The sequence below is a fragment of the Haliaeetus leucocephalus genome, unplaced genomic scaffold (genome assembly GCF_000737465.1).
Source record: "Haliaeetus leucocephalus isolate CR32 unplaced genomic scaffold, Haliaeetus_leucocephalus-4.0 Scaffold362, whole genome shotgun sequence".
Classification (NCBI taxonomy): Eukaryota; Metazoa; Chordata; class Aves; order Accipitriformes; family Accipitridae; genus Haliaeetus; species Haliaeetus leucocephalus.
Window position 1 is genome coordinate 789020 of NW_010972798.1, and position 19096 is coordinate 808115.

At 38.0% G+C, this 19096-nt stretch overlaps 1 protein-coding gene across 1 annotated transcript; it reads left to right on the forward strand.

Moving 5' to 3' along the window:
- The first annotated feature begins 386 nt into the window (after positions 1–386).
- LOC104835195 lies at positions 387–18844 on the forward strand. Its single transcript, XM_010573083.1, has 7 exons — positions 387–430; positions 12255–12405; positions 13456–13549; positions 14599–14717; positions 15634–15776; positions 16465–16662; positions 18666–18844. The coding sequence occupies exons 1-7, from the start codon at positions 387–389 to the stop codon at positions 18775–18777; spliced, it is 861 nt and encodes a 286-aa protein (XP_010571385.1). The 3' UTR covers positions 18778–18844.
- The last annotated feature ends 252 nt before the right edge of the window (positions 18845–19096 follow it).

Sequence of the window (19096 nt, forward strand, 5' to 3'; positions counted from 1 at the left end):
TAGAAAGAAGTACTTCATGCCTTGCTAGCTGTAGAGCAAACACACTCTTGCAGGTTCATTTTGTATTCAATAGCTCTACAAAACAGCAAAGGCAGCATGCAAAATGAGGAGGAATACTACTGAAGCTCAGCTGCCAATCTTTCACAATTCAACTGCAAAAACTATGAGGTCTGAAAGAAGACATTAAAGTACAAGTATCAGCAGAAATATTAAACTACCTTAATCAAGAGAATTATACCTGGTCACTTACTTTTTTAATAAGTTTTGTTTGCCTGAAGAAGCAACAACAGCATATAATGTTTCCTGCTGAAGACAGGGCCCTCCTCTTCCCCCAGTATCAGTCAAGGAGAAAAGAAATTTGTATTTCCCATCTGCTGGAATGCAGCATGGAGCTGGCAGAGCAAGACAAAGTGGAGCAGCTGAAAGATGGGTATAGTTTATGTCTGAGATTAGTTCAGTGGCAGGTCTGTAACTAGAGAATATAGTAACATATAGTAGTTTAACGGCACCTTTATAACCCCCCTTTAGGCCAGCAGTGGACTTAGCCTCTTTGAAGTCCAAAGATCAGGATGGACCTGAATAGTATGTTTTTTTAATCTTTTTTTTTTTTTTTCCTTAAAGAAAACCTGCTGCTTCCATCACCTCATCTCTGTCAAAGCAAAAATGTAAGGGGGTGATGAAATGAACCTAAGAAATAATAAAGATTTGTTTTCAGAGGGGATTTTGGATGAAGAGGGCTAAAGCAGAGAGAGGCACTGGATGAAGTCATTCTGTTTCAAGCCAGTGGATTGCCTTTACTGGACCCTGATTGAAACTGATCAGTTGGCAGGGAAGACTAATGCATATTGATGGTGCACTCCCTTAGCAGTGATTACAAACACATGCTCTGGGAAGTCCCGCCAACAGATTTGGTGTCCTACAGTACCAGAACTTGGGTGGAAAGACAGTGTTGTGCAGAGTAAGGGGAAGGTACATTATCCATCTGGAGATACTTTAAGGTCATCTTGTCTTTTGAATGTATATGAGTCAAGAATTCCTTCTCTACTGAAATCAGTAGACCTGATTTAAAATAGATATATATAGCTGTACCTTGTGAATGCAAAATGCTTGTTACTCCAAACTCCCCATTTGGTGAGGCTAGCACTCACACCTGCTTAGCAGCAGGTACAAATACTTAGCTGAGGGACAAAGCAATGGAAAATCAGTCCCAATAATGTTTAAATACCTGCAGTACTGCTGAAAGGAGAATGTCGTGTAGCCCTCAGGACACATATACTGTGATACAGCAAATGCAGTCTCTGACTTTGACCAGAAACACATTTTCATTACATTTAATTTCTTTTGGCACGACATGCCAGTTTCTAACTTTAAATGCAGGAATTATGGACAGCTACAGTGCGTCTGTCTCCTTCCTATAAAAGAAGAACTGGAGAGAAACAAGGCTGTTTCTCCTTTCTTGTAACACAAGGCTGCCATTTTTTCAAACTGAAAGCAAGTGGGAGCAAATTACTTGGATTTCCTGACAAAAGCTGCATGAACACAATGCCTTTAATAAAAATAGATGTTTCTCCTCATAGTGTTTCTCTCTTGTCTTCCCCATGGTTATAGGAGGCCCTGCTTTCTGTTTTCAGCTAGAGAACATCTTTACTATCCTTGCAGGCAGTGAATAACAAGACATTTGTTTGAACTACTTTTTTTTTTTGGCAATAAGACTCGAGGAAAGAATAAGGTGAAAAAAAATCAGAGATGTCAGGAGCAACTTCTGCCTGTAAATCCATGTTCATAGTTCTCAGTTCCTTCTTTGGTTGCAATGGGGGCAGGTGTCTCTGAATTTTAAACAACTGAATTATGTTTATCATTCAACTGTATTGCATTTGCATGCTTTCCTATTCTTTCACTCCTTTCTTAGCGTATATAGAGCTGGGTAGTTTTTACCATCTTAGCCCAGCAATGGAGTAACATTGTAGATGAAATGTAGTTTAGTAAAACATACTGTATCATTGAAACAAAAGTAAGAATGGATAGATCTTTGAAAGAGAGTAGATATGTTTTAAAGCACATTTGTACTGAAATGCAATGCTTTTCCATGAAATTTTCATCTGTATAAGAATATTTACACTCTGTTCCCCTCCCTGTCTTTGCACATTAGTTACATATGTGTATGCATGTAAACATGCACACACGCGTAGACACACACATACACACACAAATACATATACATGTACAAATACATATATCTGTAAATATGCATGTAAAACTGGGTTGCTGTGCGGGTGGAGATTGGTGTATTGAGTGTGCAGGTATTTCAGTATACGAATGAAACAGATGTACATGTGAGACAGGACGGTACTGGGGAGAAAAGGAGGGAAAGGTGCAAAGTATTTCAGACAAAAGGCTGCCCAGTGTAAAAATATTTGAGAACTGCTGGTATTGATAATGGCAGACTGAATGAGTCAAATGTATTATGAGTAGTTTTCCCGTTTCATACTTAAAGAGATTATGCCTATTTATCTTAAATATCTAACATATGACAACTTCGTAAAGCCAGTTTAATAAAGGAGTGCTCTAGTGACTCCTAAGTATTCCCATATTTGCGAGAGCTGCGTTTCAGGAAGGCAAGGGTTTGATGGATGAAGTGAAACAATTTTTTCAATATAATTCACATAATCAATTCTCTACAAAAAAGGAAACATAACTCTTTAGCAGTTGGCAGCAGTTACATAAATAAATACAGCAATTTATGAAATATGGTAGCATCTGCAATGACAAAAGTTAGACAGGAGAATAACCAGAGATACTGCTTCAAATGACACGGTGTAAAAGGAAGCTTACAAGACTGCAACAGGAAATTGTTTATCAAAATTAATTTAGAATGATTTTCATATGATTAAAATTACCTGATGCAACTTATGTTCAATAAATTAGGAAGTACTTAATGAATGTTTTATTCTTTCCGGAATTATTAACAATTAACATATGAAAAGATGAAACATGAGATTCATAATAAAGATGCAGATGGAGGCAAATGAGACTGCCCTGAAGTCAGAGTTTTCATCTCTGGGTGGCTTCATCAGATGTCTGATCTTGTTTGTTTTGGCAGCTTTGGATAAGATGTTTCAAATTTTGAGAATTAGACAGAAATGGCGTTTGGACAAGTGAAGACTGACAGAAAGCTCATTAAAATGGATGGCAGTTTGCCTATCAATTTCAATGAGCTCTAAACCATGACCTCTGTAAAAGAATGCTTGGTTCAATCTCTTGTGAAGAATCGGGCAGATATCTGGCAGATATCTTTTGGGTTTTTTCTATATGCACATACAAGTTTGATTCTGCTCCAGTTGAATTCAATGGCATTACTCTTAAGGGCTAAAAGGTTAAGCATAAGCTTATGTGCATCTGTGGATTAGGGATGCAATAATTTCATTCAATATAAAAAGCCATGTTTTAAGGTGAAAGGGGAAATATATCTCATCTCAGTGAGACATATAATGGGAGAAATCGTTATTGTACATCAATCAACAGGAGTGCTGTATGCCACTGACTTCACTGGGGATACGAATTTGTTTTCTCTTTCATACATGCACAGATAGGTTGCCAAATGCAAGAGAAGGCAAGTTATAGCCATTATTTTTTTTTAAAAGAAACTTTTGAGAAAAAAAACTGAAAACATTACTTAATACGTGATCTTTCTTTAGTGTCAGAAAAAGTCTACTTCATCCAGAAATTGTTGACCTACATTTTATGAGAAAAGTAAGATTTGATACTGAAATAAGTCTCTCCTAAACCAAATAAAAATGCCATTCTTCATCCCATAAACATATCTTTTTATGGCTTGATCCAAAGACCATAAAATCAATGGAAAGACTCAATCTTCAGTGCCAGATATTGTCATTATGACTTGCAAGCCCATTGTTTTTCCAGAAGAGAGAACCAAGTTTCAGTACTTGTTGCTTGGTTACAGCCCCTCTAAACCTCTTGGAATTCATGGGTTTATAACACCTTAGAAAACCAGACATATGTAGTTTTCACTTCAATTATTTATGCAGCTAGTTGTTGATTCCTTTTTGTCTGGTAACCCTGATGAAATGATTCACTAACTCTGCTCCTCTTCTATCCAAGGCTTTATTCTGCAGTACTTGGCTTTTCCTTGTGAATGCTCTCCAAGTCCTACCAGTGGGAGTCACATAGTTTACTGGAATCCTGAATGGGCAGGACAAAAAGAAATTTGTTGCCTAGGTAACTCAGCAAAATAACCAGTTAGTTTATGCAAGTGTGCCTGCTTATCTGCTGAAGCATAGATGAGCATATATAAGCTTAATATTGTGTTCCTTTTCTAGTGCTTCCTATGAGTATCCATGCAGATTATACTAATGAAATATTCAAAGAAATTCTCTCTCTCTAACTGATTCATCCAACACGAATGCCATGGATTCCTGGATATAGTCAAACCAGGTAAGATCAATATAGAAATTAACTTTCTGCTGTCACTGTAGTGTCGTTAAGTTTTTAGATCTGGTTTTAGTGGTAGCATCAACCTAATGGTTTGATATCACCAATAAGTATCCAGCTAACACTCAGTAAAGTAAGAATTTTACATAAAGAACATGAAATTACATCAACAAACTGATTTTTACAAGCTTCTGTATCCCTGAATCAGAAAAATGTTATAATAGAGGTATCATTTAAATATTCTTTAATGATGATTAACATAATGTCAGATCAGAAAAACTCAGCCGTTTAAATGCATAGACTTTAAAGCCAGATCGTTCATCTAGTCTGATCTCAGTGAAGTCAGTCTCTGTGAATCCTGTATGAATGCTGACCCTATTCACATTAACAGAATTTTTGCTGTTGACTACTACAGTGCCAGCATTTCATGGTCTGAGCATTTCAGTTATTTCTGTATAAAAGGGGGAGGGATAATATTATTTCTTTTCTCCTACTCTTTGTCTGTCTGCTCTTTTCAACTAGACTACAAACTCTCTGGAGCAAACTCTATTTTACTGGCTTTCTGTGGTGCCCAGAACAATAGGGCCTCTTGTGGCCTACAGCAGTCATAATAATTTGAATTGTTTCCATCATTAATCAGATCTCAGGATGAGACGTATTCTGCCCAGTTCATATATATTTCATGTACCTGTAGGACATGCAGGGAAGCACCCAATCGGTCGAATGTAGATGGGAGAGACACGTGGTTGAGACTGATGCCCACCCTGTTATTTGCCCTGCTCAGCCATTTCAAAGACAAAATTATTGGTCAAAATTGGATGAAGTGGGAAAAACTATTTCTTTCTTGCAGGGGTGGGACATGCTGCTGAATGTCTTGGCAGAAACACATTTTTACAGGGCAGGTTGTAAAGATATGAAAAATAGTGTTTATAATGGAAAGGCCGACACCATCTTAAATATGTCATTTCACTGAAATAGCACATAGATGCTTTTTCATATGCTTTATGAGGAATGCATTTGCCACAGAAGATGTGAAGCCCATTAGGCTGTAATGTGGTCCAATACCTTTCATTATATATAGAGAGAGGAAAAATGGTCAGTAGAAAGGCCGTAAATTACAGTCTTTTTTTAATTTAGAAATAATTGTTATTTTTTTTCTTAGCCCATAGAGAAAAGATATGTTCAGGTGACCTGATGAAACTCTTAATACCCCATCCTCTGCCCATCCTGTAATAAACTCAGTTCATGCCACCTAAAGTTTTAGTGAAACCCGCGTGGAATGACTACTTTGTTAAATTTCAGATAATGAACTGACAATTCAACATTTGGAACCACAAAATACTTTTGCACAGGAGCTGAAATTTTCGGATAAACATTATGCTCCTGTGCTTTACTGGCACAGTGAAGTTTGCCAGCAGCATTTCTAAGAGAATGTTTTGGAGACTTCAGTCACTGTTGGGGAAAGCACATGCCTTTCTATACAGAAAGATTTTATAATGATGAGACCAAAAAGAAGAGAAAAGAGAAATCTGGAGGAACAGGAAGGTAGGGAATATTTTTTCTGTGAAGAAATTGAAAGGTAGTAAGTGAAGCATAGAGGTTTGTGACTATATGGTATTTCCAGTTGAATATCCCTAGGCAGAGGGGTTTACTGTGTACTTTTTTCCACACTGATCTTAATCTATTTACTCCCTCTTCTTCCAGCATGGAGCCTAGGAGCTCAAGTGAAGAAGGAACTGTGCCTGTAATGTGGGAGATGCAGATCAATGGGGAATGATTGACTGCTCTATTATAACCTTACACAGCGCAGCACTGAAACTTGGTTCCCGTAACTACTGTTAGAGTTTAAAAGCCATCTGTAAACTTCAGCAGGGACTAGCCAATGCCCGTAACAATATTGGGTTGCTGCAATTCCATCAGTGGCACACTGCCAATGTCTGCACTTTTGTCTGAGTGAGTGAAACGAATATTATATCACACACATTTTGAAGTGAATAGCTTCACTAGACTTATTCGCAGAACCTATAGCTTTAATGTTTTAAGAAAAATATAATATAAAAGCAGACACAAAACTGACCTGTCAGTTCCCACCAAGAGTAGGGTCTCTTGTTTTCATTCTCAGATGCAAACTCAAAGAAGGAAGCCTGGAAGGAAGACTGTTTATAAAACAGCTGAGCATGTTCAAATGAGGCAAGGACATTCAACAGAGTGAAGAAATGCTCATGAAGAACTTTCATGAATGGTACATAAAATATGAGACTCTTTAAGTATCTATTTTCTTTTCATCCAAAGTCCTTGGATAAATCAATAGAGCGTTTAACAGCCATTAATGAAGCAGGGGATCTTTTAAGCAAAGAAAAGGTAAACTTCAAGTGGGCAAAACTGAAAGAAATTCAGAAAAGTGAAGTCGCTGGAGTGAGCACACTAGAGATTCATCTGGATGATCAAGTATCTTGCTACAGGTATCACCAACCTATCTTTAGCCACCTTCTAGAAAGACGGTTCATTGATACCAGCTGGATCAGCACAGGAATTTGTTTGATGTGCTTAAGAGATTGGTAACAATAGCTCCTAACGTGACTGCGTTGCGAGGTGACAGTGTTTCCTTGGAGACAGTGAATCCATACAGCCCCAGCCAGGATCCTTGCAGGTTACCTCTCTTCAGAGGATCTAGAACTACCTCTCTATGCAGGAGCAAAGGTGGGAAGATAAGCTTTGACTGTAGACAAATGGCCTTATGCAAGATGTGAGGATTTGATGCGACAGCAAGACATGTCTGAAAGGTAGGAGGGTGAAAGAAGAGAAGTAACTGTAGTCATTGCACAGCTGGCTTGACATGCTTTGACAACAAAGATAGTGTTACAGGATTGAGTATCTTTTTAAAATGTACCGACCTGTATTGCTGATGGAGATTGTTGTGCAGTGAAAACAGGAAGAAAAATGGGTTTTTTCTTGGTGCCATTGGCTGATTACTGAAAGACAAAAGGTGTCTCAAAAAAATGTATAATTTGTTGTAAAAATGTGTGAAAGACACATTGATTGAGATGTAGAATTTGCATCGTTGCAAATTAGATTCATGAAGAGCTGTATGGAATGTTAGTTAATATGCTAGGAATGTATAATTATGGTGATAAGACCTAATTATGTTAATTATGGGGTTTTGGGGGCAATTCTATGATGCATAAAGCAAGATAATTGATGATACAGCTAACAGCAAGGATGCATTGTAACCATAACTTACAGGTGTGTTTGCCACTAAATTATGCTCAAAAGAACTGCTTCAAAATGTTGCATAATGTCTCATAAAACTCCTATAAAAAAATAATTGAAAGGTAATAGACCATGGAAACACTATGTCCAAGTCCTCTACTATTCTAAGATCAGAGAGTTCTCATAATAAATATTTGCATACAAGCAACAGCTGCTACATAGAAGTAAATTGTGTGCATTTTGAACAAAGCACAGCCTGACTTCTGAGTTTGCTCTCTTTTGAATACCTATACAAATTGCATTTGTAAGTTAACCCTGCAGTTGATTTATGTTGATCAGCTGTAGCATGTGCAATTGACTGAGACGACATAAGTAACTGGGTATTTGTATCATGCAAGCAAACAGCTATTTGTGCAAGTGGTTTGGACAGACCCATGACCAGCTCTCTTACAGCCTGTGCAAAATCAGCAGCTCTGTCCTAGATATAAGAACTCTTCTCTTTGGGAGGATTTATCACCCCTTTCTTACTTTCTTTTGGGGTTTGGTTTTTGTTTTGTTTTGTTTTGTTTCTTAAAGATGATCTTAAAATATGTTAGATTTCGTTCCTTTAGAATGATCCATGTTTTTCACTTCCATAGTAACAGGACTGAAAGAGTTTGGAGCACTTTGCTCTTAAATAGCAATCTGACCTCTGCTGAGATCAACCACACGGGAGTACGGGCCCTTCCATCATATATATTCTGTGATTTGGTGGGATGTGAAGCTGTAGCGAGCCTCATAGGAATTTTGACTCTGAATATGTGAAGAGGTAGTATAAATAGCTCTACTACTTGTTCCCAAATCTTTTATCAAGGACATTTCAGATCTACGAGGAAAGCAGCCATGGTTCAGTGAAAGCTAAGCCTGCTCGAGGCTGCTGGGGATAAGACTACTGGAAGCTAGACCAGACCCCAAAACTCCTCAAAATACTGGGACAAAAACCTTTCAAATCCCAACTGCAAGAATTTGCTTAAAACCTTCTTTATCTTTACTCCTCTTCCACTGAGCTTTCCATTTGCCCTTTTTTGTGAGGCAAACTGAACCTGTGCTGTAGAGTCTAAGATGTTTGTTTATCGAGGCTGCCAGTCATATCAGGAGAAAGGAGTCTTTTGACTGACAGTCTTTTCTTAATGGCCAAATATCTAAAATAATACACAGGAGGAATATGTTTCACTCGGAATATCTTTCACTGATGTAGTTTCAGAAGTAGCTCAGCTACAGCTCTTGAAAGTATTTAATGGGCTTTTAATATATTCTACCCTTAATGTCAGCTGGACTCAAATGTACTTGCACTGCAGTTAGGAAATTTACAGCATTTTGTTGCCTATGAAAATTTTGCCAAGATGTCAGTGGGAGGAGAGGCAGACCCGTTTCACGGACACACGACTGACACTGACATCTTGATAAAGTGTGACTTTTATCAGTGAACTCTATAGGAGTGCATGATTTTCCAAGATATGGCCTGATATGTCATAAATCATGTTTTGAAAAATGCAGTGGCTGTTCTGTACTCATTCCTTCCAGTTTACAAAATATTTCAGCCACTTAATTCCCCACTGAGACTTCTGCTGAGGATAATACATAAAATACATTGGGTTAGTCATGAGTACTTTCGCTTACCCCCACAGTCCATGCTACCTCTATTCAGCTCATATGCAGCACTCTAGATTTCGAGATGCTAGCAAAGAATTGCTTTGTACAATTTTTTTGTTTCTTTCTTTAATTATTTAGATGAAATGGCTATTTTATATATTTCAATTATGCTACATGGAACAGAATGATTTCCCTGAGCTTTTTTGAAGTGATGAGAAGTCCGCTATTTCAAAGCACCCTTTAGACAATTAAAGTGGGATCCTCCTCATCAAAATTCAGATGCCCTGAAGTTGTGTCCACTCTCAGGAAAGTCTGTGGGCTCCTCATGTTGACAGTGTGGACCGTGGTTCACTCCAGCTGAAACATAACCACTTGTCTCCACTCTCCCTCTCAAGCCAACAAAATTTGTTAAGCCTGGCCTTGCAGGCTGGCAACTCCAGCTAGGTAGGAGAAATCATACTTTAACCATATGGAGCTTTTAGGTGTTTAAAGTTGACTTGAGTATTCTGAAATTTTGTACGTGGTTTTGATATCAGTTGGCGAAGCTGTGGCCATGATACAAACAAAGACTGAGGGCCTGCCTCAGAAATTAGAATTTGGTCACATGCAAGATTTTTTTCTTCCTTACCATTTTAAGTTTCCTTTCCAATCATCTTTTATAGGATTCTTAAAATATAGTCAACTATCTCTCCTTAAAAGACATCATATATACCCTCCCCTCCCCAAGAAGAGAGAGAATGGAGGAATGCTATTGCCACAGAGGGTTTCCATTAGTGAAATTAATTCCTCTCTCATAAGAATTTAGGCCTATGATTTATGATAACCACCAATTTCTCACTGCAGGCAAAGTGAGAGGAAATGACTCAGCCTGGACAGACATCATGAATCTAATTTTTTTCCCCCCTAATGCTTGACATAATCTAGTGTGCTGCTCCCAGAGGTGTCATTGGAGATTCATATCCAGCCAAAGGGCCTCACAATCAAGGGAGAAAATTTTGTTACTTTCATGTATCGTGTGATCTGTAATTGTTTGGAATTGCATTCTGCCTCATTCATTGCCATTTCTTTTGCATCAATTTTGCAGCAAAATAGTAAGGAAGACAAAGCAAAGGAGAGAAAAGCAGTGTTGCACTTGCTCCTTTAGAAAAATCTGTGACATAATGTTAGGGTCCAGCTGGTGCTTATTAAACTCAGGCAGTTCTGAGGTGAAAAATGCTTCCTTCTGTCACTCTTTCCAGAAGAAATCTCACTACCCACCTAATTGGAGAAGTCTTATCACATATTGATTCTGGAACTTTATGTTTTATTTTCTATCACCGATACAGAATTTTGTGAGTGGGCTTCTGCCAAAAGATCAGAATAGATATCATGTTAAATGGTTCAGCTAAAATGGTTTATCCCACATTTCAAGGGACTAGGAGTGTATATTCATGTCTCAGCAGAGGAGGTAGTATCTAGCTGAGAGGAAGGTAGGTTTTGAAAAGTCTTGCAGTTATAAATAGTCATATGAATACACCCTAACAAATCGCTTCCAAAACTAAGAATAACAGATCTTTTTCTTAAATATAAAAGAATTTCTACATATTTCTCTGGTGTGACCTCATTTAACATACAAAGAAGCAAAACAAATACCAACATAGGGCTAAACAAGAGTTCTCAGCACTTTTTTTTTCTTTTTTTTTTTTATATTGACCTAATGTAAATCCTCTTTTCACAGGGTGGCTGTGTGTGTGTGTGAATGCCTGCTGATCTGTAGCAGCACACACGCGTGAAAATGGTCTGTTTGCCTCAAGATGACCTCTAAAAATGCCTAAGTAAATAGCTGTTATTTTCAGAAATGCTGAGCTTGCTCAGCTTCCTTTAAGTCACCTACGGTTTATTGTGGCTGGTTTGATCCCATTAAAAAACCAAAGATAAGGCATGAAGGGAGGAGTACTTCCCTATGTCAGTACTGTTCTGTGCAGTCTGTATGCACTTTCAGGCAAAAGCCAGGAAAGATGTACTACTGGGTTTTGCTGAGGTTTAAAAAAGGCAAAACAGTAAGGTAGACAGTATGTGTCTCTTCATGAGTATTTACCAATAATCTGTAATCGTTAAGTTTTAACTGGTGTTCTATTTAGCTTGTCTGTTACACGCAATATGAAACTTTCATTACCATCCTCACTAGACCATTTTAAAGCTGCATTTTTATTCTGCATTTCTGCTCCTGACTATAATTGTTTTAATGATGCTTACTGACAGCTGATACTTTCTGGCAAGCTCTCACCGAGCTTGTACAGTAAAAGTCAAATTATACTGCTATATGCACTCACTTACTAAATTAAAATTTTTTTTTTTTAAGTATTCCATGGTAAATTTCTAAATTGCAGCTGCCAGTCTGCAAATTATTCAATCTCTCTGAAGCACAATTGGAGAAATTGCATCATTTGGGGTATATAAAATGTATTTTTGAAAGTGTCCTTAGGCAATGAACTAGCAAAGCACGCAAGCACATGACTTCAAGACTCTACTGAACAAAGTTCAAATCTTCTCTGGAGCCTTGATATTCTACTAAAACATAGTCAAGGAGTTAAAATAAATATGCAATTGAGATAGATATCTTTTCATACAACCTGGATCCATAAAAGCAGGGCTATACAGAATAGAAGGGACATATCATGCTATTGAACAAGTTCAGTTCTTCATTTTATCGAAGACTGAGTTTTTCTAACAAACTGCCAGTAAGTTTCTCTTTCTAATGTTTGGACATATCTGTGAAAGCCTCGTACGTGTAAGTAAACGGTACTTAGGCGAGAGGTCCCATTAAGGGACTGGAGGGAATTACCTATGCTTTGACCTCCGGATCATGTGGCTATTGTCTGGTGGTAAGTCCTACCCCTTGCTACTCTGTATTTTCTGTTATTATAAAATAGTTTGCATTTCTTTGAACAGAATCAATTACTGGTTTAACATGTCCTCTCTAGTTCCTCAGGTCAGACTACAAGCAATCAAAAATTCTGTAAATCCTATTCATCCTGCTACTCCATCCTAAGTGATACACACACTACTCCACTGGTTTTATCACAAAACAGAGGAATCATCAGGCAGAACTGTGATTCTGGGCTACCATCCCCAGTAAGTGTTTGACTTACCAGTCTGATTACAAGTTTATAGGAGAGAGACACTGACAAAGAGTAACTAAGGCAGAAATCTCTTCCTCAGCTTTGAAGCTGATTATGGTTTGCCTCCTTTTATCTTCCAAAGCTAGGTCAGATTATAAACAAGATTATATGATATGGTGTCAGCAGTGGCAAAGGATTTGACTCAGCCTTTGAGCACTATGCACAGGACTGGATGCAATGGGCAAGTTTATAATAAGTCCTGAAGAAGCTGTGTACATTTGCTAGAAAATCTCTTAACTGGGAGTGCTATGAAAGGTAACACTACAGATATTCTGTGAGAAGATCTCTCTCCAGTATTGGAACAAATTCATAGAAATAAACCAAAATGAGCTGTGGTAAAGTACACCTAAACTGTGAATTCCCACAGCATTTACCAGCTTCTGGATGTGGCTTTAACTGGAGGGGGTGAGTCAGAGGCGCGTGCTCCATCTCTGCTCCCCGCTCAACTCCACGATCACGGTTTCCAGTGAAAGAAATGCTGGACGTTCAAGCAAATGCCAAGCTGCATAGCACTGAGACGTTCCCCCACCACAGGCAATCGCGGTGCTGTGTCTGTTGGGCATGACACAAATCACACCTACTCCACCCACTACGGGCAGAGTTAGAGACGTTGTTCCTTGCTCCCTCCTTGGAGACTGATGCCCTGGAAATTACAGAACATGTTTTAGTGGTAAAGCAGAATGGGTAGAAACCTCATATTCTTGACTGTGGTGGCAGGTTTTCTCTATTTAGATTTAGTGCCACAGTTGCATTCAGGATATATTGTATGTAAGCTTGTCCAGAAATGTGTTTACATACATAAGTGTACACAAATGCATGCCATGGTATCCTCACTTCCATACATCATTTTGCTATTCACCAGATGGTATTAAGGCAGAAGACATTGTAAACATCTATGAATATTATTTCTACTGTAATAAGGCCAGAAAAATGAGAAAATACAATGCCAGAGACTGAAAAACCTTAACGGATGGTTTTATATCTTTATTTTGCTTTCTTTAAGCTTCCTTCAGATTCCTTCAAGTATCTCGGCTGGTGTGACATAGAAGAACATGATGTTCGAGGAAATCAGCTTTATTGTCCCCGAGTGAGAGAAGGTAAAGATCAAAAAGACATATTCACGTTTAAGCCTTAACTCTATTTACTCTATTTAAGTATATCCTTAAATGTTATGAGCTTAAATCATGAAGTCTGCCATTGGTTTGAAAAGGGGCAGGATTTCATTCCATACTGTACATCCTTACTTTTTTTAATCACTAGGAAAATACCCTTCATAATTTTGACAATGGGAAACAAAAGCCAGAACTGTAATTTGAAAATTTTTAGTATTAATGTGGTGTCGATTACTTCTCTCAAAAGTTCATTAACATTTAAATACTGTTCACAATGCAATAGCCATATGCCAAACAAGAAACCAAGAGTGAAATCCAGTCTTGCAAACAGTGGCACATATATTTTATTTTAAGACTGGATTGGCCCAATTACAATCTACAGACACACTCAGGAACAGAGAATAAAAGGTGGATTTTAAAAGCCAGTGTTTGCATGTTTGGGACTACACAGTGGAAAAATTCCACACTGTCCTTGCTTTAGTTAGGAATTTGAAGATGTCCATAGCTGTAAGCATTTCAGTAGACCTTAAGAGTTTAAGTCTTCAGCGTGTGTCATTCTTAATACAAATGAGGTTTTGTAGTATGGCTATTGATCCCAGTTGCAGCTGTTGTTAGTGGTCTGGAAGTTACAAACGTATCCCTTTCTGAGGACAATTAAGGGATAAGTACATAACCGCTATATAAACTCTTAGCATGTGAAAGAATATATAGAAACAGTATTTTAGAACTCAGATGCTTATGCTCAACCATTTAGAAAAAGCTTTTATTCTGAGCTGTAGAAGAAATGTCATTTAGTAACCATGTACCAAATCATCACGATCTTAGATTGCTTGCTGAATTATGAGCCCAGAAATGGTAGAAAAATCTTCACATTAATTTACATCTTAGAAGCCTGGAAACCTACACACACCTATAATATCATATATATTTCTTCATTTCAGATCTCTTCCCAGCCATCTATATAATCTTTCAGCAAGTAACTAAGTGCCAGTTCCATATCACATCCACTATTGTAAAGCTTTTTTTCTGACCAGGGCCCTCAGAAGAAGAGCTGTTTTTCAGAGGAGAAGAACAGACTTTGAAAAAAAGAAAACAAGTAACTGACACAGAGAAGTGGCAAAAGAAACTGCAAGAGAACTGGGAAAACTGCGCTGTAAAACTTTCTCATTAACATTTTGTACTGTAATAGTAAATAAGCCAAATAATAATGTGCTGGCTGCTCATTGCAGTTAGCAGTTTTAAAGCTCTGGTTGGCACTATGACATTGTAAGCCAGGAGGTTTTTACAAGCTGGAAGAAACACTGGAATATACTGTTATTTGGGTTGTGACGTGAAAGAATAAACTCCTGTGTTGTGACAGGTCTTCGTTTGTGCTCAGGCACATAAGAACTAGTGACATTCTTTGCCTGCTTAGTGCCTTCCTCAAAAATTGATGATAACTGAATGGTTAGAGAATGGAGCAGTTTCATTTCAGCTCTTTCACTCTCTCCTCATACCAGCCTGAGCAGTTCTTTTGGCTGGAGATACTACATTATTGCTGGTTCTGATCAGCAGTAAGTTACGACCTCCCTAAGATCAAGGAGGAAGCCAGGTAGTAACTTCATCTAACACTGAGATCCAGTACTGATGATCACACCTCTCCTTGTGCGTAAACATATGATACAGACTGGGGCATATTGATATCTGGCTGCTGCACAGCACTGTTTTTCCAGATGAGTTTCGAATGAGTTTCAAAACCAATGAGCCATGATCACTTAGTCCTGCTTTTTCCACCCAGAGCACAGAGACGCTGGCATCCCCACTCAAAAAAAAAGAGGAAGGAGGGGCTGGACAGTAAGATTCACATGCTTAAGAGATGGTTTCTTTCTTCTTTATTTTCAAAGAATTACGTAGTGCATCACTAACATTCTACGGTGATTTTGGCAATTGGCACCATCAATTGTTATAAAAGCAGCAAAATAAAATAGATTCATCTTTTAACTAATTCTGACATTGAAAAGATTTAATGACGTAGTTATTAGAAAGTAAGAAAAAAATGTAAGGGATTTCTTTTGTTTTTCCCTTCCCAGGAGTTGAACCTTTCATTTCAGGACCTGGGTGATCTTTACCAGGTGGAAAACTTTAAAAGGATTCTCCAAAGACTAATTCGGGTGGAAAAACTTTGGTTGGTGGACAATTCTTTGACAGACCTAAGTGCCATAAGGTTGCCAAGGTAGACAAAATGTCCTGTTTCTATTTTTATGCAATATGATAGAAATCAAAATTATTATTTAGCTGGAGCAGTCTCTTGAGAACTGTCAAAATATGGTATTTTGGGGGGTATTATATTGAGAATCCATCAGTATATTGCTATTCTGAGTTCATGTCATCCCCAAGTTGAAAATATTCAGCCAGGAGTTCAGATGATGTCCCATTTATTCCTGGCGAATAATTATGAGCCTCGTCAAGTTCCGTAATATTTGTGCTGAAGGGGAACATTGTTAAACACTGAAGGATTCTATATGAAGAGATGGTGGAACATAACCCAAGCAGAGAGGCCAAGTGTGACCGTGACAACTACATTTTTACAATCCATCTATTGCTACGTGTGGTCATATGTCTAGGTATATGGAAAGTTGTAATACTGAGAACAAGAATAATGATGTATCCATTGTATAATATAAAGAAAGCTGAGAGTATAAAGTGTAGGGATCTGATCTTGCAGTCCATAGGTAGGCAAAAATAGCACAAATGTAAAACTATTGTGAAAGCAGGTCTCGAGGAATCAGATTCTTGTATCTCTCATTGGAAGCCCTAAACTGCCATGACTTCGACTACGTGAAGAGCCATCCCTGTGTTGGCTTACAGGTACGTACTATTATGGATGTGATCAGTGATGTCATGCGCTTTGTACTTTACAGATGCAGAGAACTAAATGTCAATAAAAACCACTTTACATCCTTCAAACAGCTGCCAAAGATACCTCAGATTCAGCACTTATCACTCGCTGAAAATAACATTGTGACACTAAGTGGAATATCAGACTTCAGACATACTCCACTTGAATCCCTTATACTCAAGAGGAATCCCTGTGAGTTTCAAGAAAGATACAGACAACTGTAAGTCTTACCCTCTCATGGCTAACAAAAGTTGATCAACACAAAGAAGCGTTTGTGAGAGAGTTCAAAAGGAATAGGATCTCAAATACAACAAGCTCACCCGAGCAATCTTTTTATTTTCCCGTAGTCTCAACTACCATAAATGCTCCACGAACATGGGCTGGTGAGCCAGTATCTGACAATAGCCACAAAATATTCAGAAACTGCCTGGGAGGCTTTCTAATCACATGACTAGCAGTTCTTGAACTGAACTAAGTCCATGGATCAAGTTTAGAGACAGTGAGTAGTGCAGATAAATTAGGCTCCCTTTTATTAATAGAACCTACCTATTACTCAAACTCTCTTCAATCTCACTGCATCCCTCATGTATTCTGAAGGGAGTCTAAATTGCATTACGTGCCAGAGATGGAATCAGAAGGATGTGTTGAAAGATGGGAACTAAAGCAAGAGAAAACTAAGTTACCTTAATTTGATTTTTCTGGATTCTCTCTCTGTGGCAGCACTGTGGAAGTTCCACTGCCTTGAACACCCCACTCAATATAGGTTTATGTTGCAGGCAGCCCAGTGTGGTGTAGACTTAACAGACCTGCCTCGGACACTGGAAATGATAATTCAAATCCAAGATAGAGAATTCAGGGGAAGGGAATTTATTCTAAGTCTTATGCATGTTTTGACACTCACCCCCCTATTCCATTCTTCCCCAGTTGCTTTGACTCCAAAACCCTGCTGCCATGAAAAAAAATTTGCACACAAGTCAGAAAGGGGAACAAAGTGTGTTCCTTCTGAACTCTTCAGAAATCTGCATGGTTGCATGTTTTTCCCCACTACAAACAGAGTCGTGTCAGCCATCTACAGAAGGCTTTGTTGATATTTTTGAGATAAACCTTACAGCATGTGTCTAAGAAGTCATCTCTTCCTGGGAGGGGAAAAAAAAAAGAAGTTTAAAAGAAAGTGTTTACTGAAAACCTTTCTGAGTTTCCAGTACAGTTTTTCCTTCAGTCTAGTAGGCATCCGTTTGACAGTGTGATGGTGATGCTTGTGCTTTCTAAAGGCAGATAGGTAGAGATCAAAAGAAAGTTAAAAAGTAAATTTCAAATTATTGATTTCACATTTTATTTGCATATCAAAAGGTACAGGAGAACAAAAGCTGAAAAGCACTTTTTAACAATTACTAATTATGTTTCTGCTCCCAATCCTACCAGTTCTTAAGGCAATTAAATATTGGTATTACTCTGGTATATACTTTCACTGCCAGTGTTGGAAGACAGAGTGAATCATTTTCAAGCATAGATAAAACCCTGAGTTATCAGCTGAGATTGAGCACTGGAGTCTGCACTCACCTCAAAAGCCACAGGAGCAAATATCATAGCATGTGGGTTAACACCCGGTACGATGCTTATGGAGGGGCTACGGCTCCATCAAATTCTGAAGAAGAAAACAGCAGTCTTCATGACTGAGGTTAGAGATACTGATGTGCTGTTTAAAAGGGACAGTGTATCAGGAGGTTAGAGCCATTCATTTTTGGTTTGGCGTCATGCCCACAAAACAGGGTCTTCTTTCCTTTGGGAGAAGCAGAAGTGCAAAAAGGTTTGCAGAGAGCCCAGTTTCTCTGTCACGGAAGGATAAAAGTTGAGTTGCACTTCTTGCAATCTGAATCTTTGCTTTTCAGCAGTCTAGGAAATTCAGTCTAGGCTAACACTGTGTCCTCTCTTTTGCGTTAGACAACTGGTTTGTTTCTACTCTATTAAAAATGCATTTACTTGCAGTGCTTTACTGAGTCTGAGGATATAAAACTTGTGCAACAGAGTGAAACCTGAAAATTTTGAATTAGCTCTTTATCAGATAAATTCTGAAACAAATGACAAATCAAGATTTCCAACAATACAAATCTATTCTGGATATGTTTGAATCCACTATTTGTTTTTTATCAATGTCTGTTTTGTTCTCGATATTTCCCAAGATTATTTATCTCAATTTCTGTTTTTCTTTTGTCTCTCTTTAAGTGTATTCTCCAGTTTGCCAAATCTGAAAATGCTGGATGGTATCCCAAAACTGCCAGAGGACTGTTCACCCCCAGATGTCAGGGTTTTTTTCAAAATGTGTACTATACTTTAGCACTGTATTTTTGTAGGACCACAGTTGTGCTAGGACCACCTCACTTAAAAGGTACAGTAAATCCTGTGTATGGAAGTTACTATTTTTTGCTGGTCAAAGAGATACTGAAGCAGAAATATAATTTTTTTAATGCATTTGTGATACCACAGACTTCATGTAAGTATGGAAAAATGATATGTAAATAAGACATAATGTGTATACTGAGTGTCATGAGTTTGGTGTATTAAAAATATTAGGTGACTTTCTTGTCTAGGAACTCTATGTAGACAACTCGCAGTTATTGACTCCTACTGCATTTACTTAAAACAGGTCAAAGTTC